Source organism: Anas acuta, chromosome 1 (genome assembly GCF_963932015.1).
Source record: "Anas acuta chromosome 1, bAnaAcu1.1, whole genome shotgun sequence".
Classification (NCBI taxonomy): Eukaryota; Metazoa; Chordata; class Aves; order Anseriformes; family Anatidae; genus Anas; species Anas acuta.
The window spans coordinates 67072004-67078494 of NC_088979.1; the positions used below are offsets into that span (position 1 = coordinate 67072004).

General features: G+C 38.0%; 1 protein-coding gene across 12 annotated transcripts in view; it reads left to right on the forward strand.

The window, feature by feature from the left end:
• The window catches only part of REV1 (REV1 DNA directed polymerase), a 107463-nt gene extending 101316 nt beyond the window's left edge, over window positions 1–6147 (forward strand). For 10 of the 12 annotated variants that reach the window (XM_068680683.1, XM_068680662.1, XM_068680688.1 and 7 more), the window contains 5 exons: window positions 1622–1730; window positions 2741–2952; window positions 3113–3272; window positions 4166–4268; window positions 5727–6147. In XM_068680683.1, coding sequence (XP_068536784.1) covers window positions 1622–1730; window positions 2741–2952; window positions 3113–3272; window positions 4166–4268; window positions 5727–5838 — 696 coding nt within the window. In that variant the 3' untranslated portion in view covers window positions 5839–6147. The remainder of the gene's footprint in view (window positions 1–1621; window positions 1731–2740; window positions 2953–3112; window positions 3273–4165; window positions 4269–5726) is intronic. The other 2 variants (XM_068680678.1, XM_068680679.1) reach the window with 1 other exon arrangement.
• Window positions 6148–6491: the final 344 nt, after the last annotated feature.

Consider the following 6491-nt stretch of genomic DNA (forward strand, 5'->3'; position numbering starts at 1 on the left):
CTACATTAGGACAATGTCACTAGAGTAAATGTTATACTTTGACAGGGCAGCAGTTGGGGGAATGACAAAATCATGGTCAGTTCCCTGTACTGCCTTATTTCTGAATGAGTTACGTCATTTCATGGAACAGTTGCAATTCATACACAACAAATGTTTATACTGGGACTTCCAAATTCCTGAATTCTTGAATGCTTAGCCAGTGGATGTTAACCTTTTAAAAAGTTTAAAATTATTTTTAAATATACATTTTATTTAATAAGCTTTGATTGGTGACTTCCAAGAGTTGATTGGTGATTTAAGACTTGACTGGCAACATTCCACTACAATGCTTCGTTCTGCGCAATGTGGAGAGCAATTGAGGCCAGAGTTGTTCTCATTTCTTCCTTTAATTAGCACATATTTCATGCGGTGAAAAATATGTTGGCACATGGAGTTCTAAAAATGCAAAAAACTTTGTTCATTGTTCTGACTTCTGATGACTTTTACCTGTGGGAGCATGATCGCGTTTGTTATCAATATAATTTAGACACAACATGTTAATGGCACAGTCTACTTTCCTGACAAATATATACATTTTACAGTTGGAAACAAAAAATCAAATATCCATTGAAAATAAGGTGTAGCTCTTAGGTGTATACCAGTATTTTAAATACAGTATCTCTAATAATGGTAGAAACTGTATCGTGCACTTAAAATAGTAATGCAGGTTTTGGGTAATTTTTGTTGTTGTTTGTGCACATCTCAGATTTTTTTACCAGAGAAATGAAGGGCATTCTCCCACTGAGCAAATTTAATCCTCTAGGATAGGTTTGCTTTTATGAATTATGTTTTGCAGGCTGTGAGTTGGAAACACTGTTCAAGAACATTGGGCAACTCAGAATACAAAAATAGACGGGCACTAATTTGCTCATTCAGCCACATAGTGGGGGAAGATGATACATGACATTTTCTGTTGTCCACATGAGTATTGCAACTGGCATACTCACAAACGGTTTCCTATATAGAATCCAAGCCTCTAGGCCAGTTGGAATGGACTCAATTTTTATCAGTCAGTAAAGGGATGGAATACTAAAATTCTGTAGTGTTATTTTAAAATACAAGGTAGCTGGATTTGTGTTTCCTGTAAGAAGCAAGACTATTCCCAAGGACATTTTGTCTGAGGAACGTAGCAGTATCAAAAGAAAAGGAGGAACAGAAGTCCAGTTGTCAAAGTGATTGAGTTTGGCAATTGGAATGAAATGTTCTCCAACTTAGACTTAATTGTGCTGTTAATATAGCTGTACTGTATAATAGTAGGTGAGTAAAGATGGAACATCTTGGGGGGGGGGGCTGTTACAATAACACCTGTGATCATTTTTAATGGTTAGTGTGTTACATGCCTGTAAATAGTAATTCCATAAAATGTAGAGTTAATGGTAAAAGGAAGATTTTGTAGTGGTTAAAAGTTTAGGTACATGAAGAAAACATACAACATATTTTATTTTACAGTGCTTCAGCTGTGTTTCATTTATTTTTGCTTGGCATAAAATGGAACTACAGTTCTTATGTTGGTAATCTAGAGGAAAGCAAGCAGGGTTGCTTTCTGGTAAAATAATCAAATGAATCTTCTGTCACTGTTCAGGTGGACCCTGAGGTTTTTGCTGCGCTACCTGCTGAGTTGCAAGCAGAACTGAGAGATGCATATGATCAAAGGCAAAAGCAACCCGAGCAGCAACCTGCTAATACTTTTGGTAAGTGTATATTAGTTGTACAATAGTTTTATATAGGAGTTGTTTACTATTTGAAGAGATTTATGCAACCCTAAATACAAACCAGAAAATACAAGCAAAGCTTCTAGGATGATACTGTGTTAAATCGAATTTCTGTATTTTTGGTAGACAGTGAGTTACCACCAGCTGTGGCCTCATTTTGCAAACAGATGCCTAGCTGTACTGAAATGGGAAATTAATTCAATTCATTGGGACTGTGACACGAAACCGCTCACGTCCTTATGTTTGCAGGATGGAATGTAAACTTGGTGCGTCTCGTGATTTAAAGTACTGCGTCTTCAGTACTTGGTTTAGGTAAATATGTATGCTCAGATTAGCATCCTCGTGGTTTATATAGCAGTAGTACAGATTTCAGGGAACTAGAGAGATGATTCATCTCCCCCTGTCTGATGGATGATTTTACTCAGAGCTGATCACTTAGGTCTCCTTTTTATAATCAGTTGAAGAAACGAGGTAACTTCCCTGTGAAAGTGAGTGTCATAAAATAGGTTGGAAATGCCAGTGGGTTCATTGTCAGTTTAATACTGCATTATTACAATGAAACCTTGATTTCAGTCAGTGGACTACTGCAGATAAAAGCAGTTTGGGGACCCTTTTGCTGCTGTTTTTTTTTGTTTTTTTTTGATAATCACTGGTGGAAAGTCTTAGCAGGTACCTAGGTTGGACAGTGCTCTAGGGTGAAGCAATTCATCCAGTGGGCTTCGGGTTTCACTAGCTGCTCATATTCAAGCACTGAAATGCTTGATATTTAAAAGGCTCATAATTAAGTACACTAATCTTATAGCAGTGCTGTCCAAGTACTTAAACCATTGCCCATATCCAAAATGGCACATGGAAGCTAAGTCATTTTATCTAGATTATATTTTCCCAATTGATCCATAGATTGCTGTGGAAGATTAAGGCTTCCTTTTTGATGGAAAAGTATTAAAATTTCAACGTATCAATCACTGACTCTTCCTGTGTTTTTTCAGTATCCAAAAATCCTTGCCTACACCCGAAGCATGCGACAATGAAAAACAAGAAAAAAATCAGGAAAAAAAATCCAGTCAGCCCTGCAAAAAAGATTCAGAGTCCTTTGAAAAACAAACTCCTGGGTAGCCCTGCAAAAAACATGCCAGCTACATCTGGAAGCCCACAGAAACTAATAGATAGCTTTTTGAAACAGGAAGGAACAGCTCCTCAGGTAATGGTAACAGTTTGCTATGTCCATTTCTTCAGTCTTTGTCCATGTTCACAAAACCAGCTTGTTTACTGGATTCCTTAGTATATACTTACCTATGCGTGCATGTATATGCTGTTACCATATTTGTCAGACTGAGCATTACCAACTTCTGTGTTTGCAGCAGCCAGAAGCAGTTCCATCAACTTCGGATTGTTCAGGCCCGTCAGCTCTGCAGACTGAGCAGCCTGGTTCATTCAGGCCACAGGCACCCAACCTAGCTGGAGCTGTTGAATTCAATGATGTAAAGACGTTGTTGAAAGAATGGATAACAACTATTTCAGGTAAGGGATGGCATGCTAGCGATGATCTTGCATCACAAGGAAAGCTGTTTTGCAGCAGGCTTTTTGTACTTCCTTCCTTCTTCATGCACTCTTGCTTTCACTGGTTGCTTCTCACAGCTGTCCTGAAGTCTTACTGCTTTGTAGTGTTGTAGTAACTTGATTCTTCCTACTCAGTTGTTGTTTTGTATTCTTGCCAGCTCCTGTTTCTTGCTTACAGCCGTGAAAATCCACCTACTTTCTCTTTAGCCCATTTGTTAGGCTCTTGCCGTATGCCTTGATGTTACTTGTATGAAAGGTTTTCCTTATTTTGTCCACCAGGTTAACAGCCATTAGAGTGGGAGATTTCTGAAAGAAATTCCTTTCTTAGGAAGATGTCCTTTTAGAGAAAGGAATGCATATTTTTCCCAAAAAAAAGACAGGAATTCTAGAATACATTGCAAAAGTTTAACACCATTGTTAAATTGTGATTTCAATTTCAACAAAATGTCATACAATTAGCAATCCCTTATTATCCTGGAAAATCTGACCTCCAAGATTCTTCCTGTCTTGAACGCTGCTGTTCACCTTAGAGTTTCAAAAGAGCTATTCCATTCTAAATCCATATTTCTTTTCCTTTTGGTTAATATTAGGTTGGCTGTAATTTCTCCTTACAAGGGGGAGCGGAAGGGAATAAAAAGGAGAGGTTGACAAGCCAGATATTTCAGGTTGTTGCAGTTCATTTATGTACAGAACTTCTGAGGTTGGGGGAGATGCAGGAATACAGCAGTTGTCAAATTGGCACCTGATAGGATAACACTGACAATTTTTTCTAGTATATTCTAATTATTCTGTAATAATTAAGTATACTTGGAGAATGGTTCTCTTCATTTTTTTTATATATTTTTCTTTCACAGATCCTATGGAAGAAGACATTCTACAGGTTGTGAAGTACTGTACTGATCTAATAGAAGAAAAAGATTTGGAAAAGTTAGATCTGGTGGTTAAATACATGAAAAGGTAGCTTAATTGCTAACGTTTGTGATGTTTGGGCTGGTTTTGTTTGCACTTACGCGCTAGGTACTTCAGTGTGAGACCACAAGTCTCTTAGGCATTCCACTGAAGAGTGTAAATATTTTAAGCTTAAATTTTATTTTAAAAATGGGGTGAAAAAGGTTGGGCTGATAAAATAGGCAATCTGTGAAAAATTAATGGTATAATTTTAGTATTATTTGCTACAAATTACTTTGTTTCCAGACAGGATAATTTTTGTTGTCATTGTCCCTTTTCTTCATCCTGTTCTCATTTGTCATGCTGCCTTAGATCTCTCATTTGTTTCATCTGATTTCAGTTCTGTATCCAGATCTGCCTCACCTCTCCAATCCTATTAAATCTCTTTTCATTACTTCGTTACTGTGCTCCGTTTGCTCCTCCCATGTGTCAAGAAGCCCATGTTCCCTTCATGACGTGCTTACTCACTGATAGCTGTGCTGCTCAGCTTTCAGTGTCTTTGGTTTGGAAAATACTTAATTCTCAGAACTAATCAGCACCCAAAGGACTACAACAGTACAAAAACTTGGTTACACTTTTGTATTATGGGATATCTTCAGGTTTCAGAAAATGAGAAATGTTCAGTGCAGTTAACTGCTTTGTTGAATGCTGTACAGTAAATTCTTTAAAAAACTTGGGAAAGCATCACATCCTGCTGCTGGTGAGATCAGCACTGGTGGCAGTACGGCTCTCTGAAGGCTGCTACATGTAGGACAAGGAACCAGGAGTCAACCCATACACAGTTGTCAATATGAAACTGATACCAGGTCCTACTAAGCTGTACGTGTAGGGGCCCTCAGCTCTCCTGTAATAGCCATCTAGACAGGGATCTAGAGAGAGAGAGGACACAGGATGCATTTAAAATGCCTGCCTACAGCATTTTCTTCCTTTAATTTGCTTGTAGTGGCAGCTGAATGACAGAGGTAGCTCATACTTAGCTCTGCGTGTCTGTGATTCTCTTTCACTTCTGGTGATACACACAATATAGTGCCCTCAACACGTATTATTAAAATGCCTTAATTATGATGGCATTTGTTGGAAGAAGGTTGTTGTAGCACGTATGTCTTGATTTAAGAAAGGAAAGATTGGGATCCAGAATCCTGCCATTTTTGATTCTTTAGTAAAGTTTTTAGAAGGCTACCACTTTAAGCACATGCTTACAACCACTGCAAAATGCTAGGGTTTACAAACTGGTGATACCATTTATATCAGAAGTATTGCCAGTGAATGTCAGAGGAACCTGTGGCGTTAGCTAAGGCTTGGTATATTTGAAGAGAGAAGGCTTTACTGAAATCAAGTCAAAATACACACGGTGTACCATTGTGATCTTGTTTTCCAGTGTGAAGACCAAAAGTAAATGTTTAATAAATAAAAAAAAGCAGTTCTGTAGTTGTAATTTTCTCCCTCTTTTTTCCTTCTTCCCTCCAGGTTAATGCAATCATCTGTGGAATCGGTTTGGAATATGGCATTTGACTTCATTCTTGACAATGTTCAGGTGGTTTTACAACAAACTTACGGAAGCACATTAAAAGTTATCTGAACTTGTAGTAAAGAGCTTGATGAGAGCCTGGAGCTCTCTGCTAGCTGTGCCATAAGTGCTTGTGAGGTATTTGCAAAGTGCATGATAGTAATGCCCTGAGTTTTTATAATTTCAAATTTCTTTTTAAACAACAAAGTGTTTTGTACATTTCTTTTCAGAAAGTGCCAAATTTGTCAGTATTGCATGTAAATAATTGTGTTAAAATTCTTTTATTGTAGTATAGAATCTATTTACAAAATGTTTGTTTATAAAGTTTTATGGATTTTTACAGTGAAGTGTTTACAGTTGTTTAATAAAGAACTGTATGTATATTTTTGTACTGATTCCATTTTGTCATGCTTCAGTTGAATACAGCCGATCACTGTTACTAAAGCTGCAGCTTTGGTTCATTTTGCAATGACATGGCTCAACACCATGGCCCTCCACTGATGTTAACTGCAGATCCAAAGGAAGAACATTGGCTTGTTTTGTTTCAGTCTTCAAAGACAGGAACCAGGGTGGCCCAGCCCATCTGCAGCACACGTGGCACTCGCTGAGGCATAATTGCTCTCAGAGCTCTGTGTGTCCAGGTGCATGGCTGGGTTTATACCTGGAACGACCCCAACAGTTTGTGTCCATGGCAGGGATGTGTGTGCTTGTGTCTCTACAGGTTT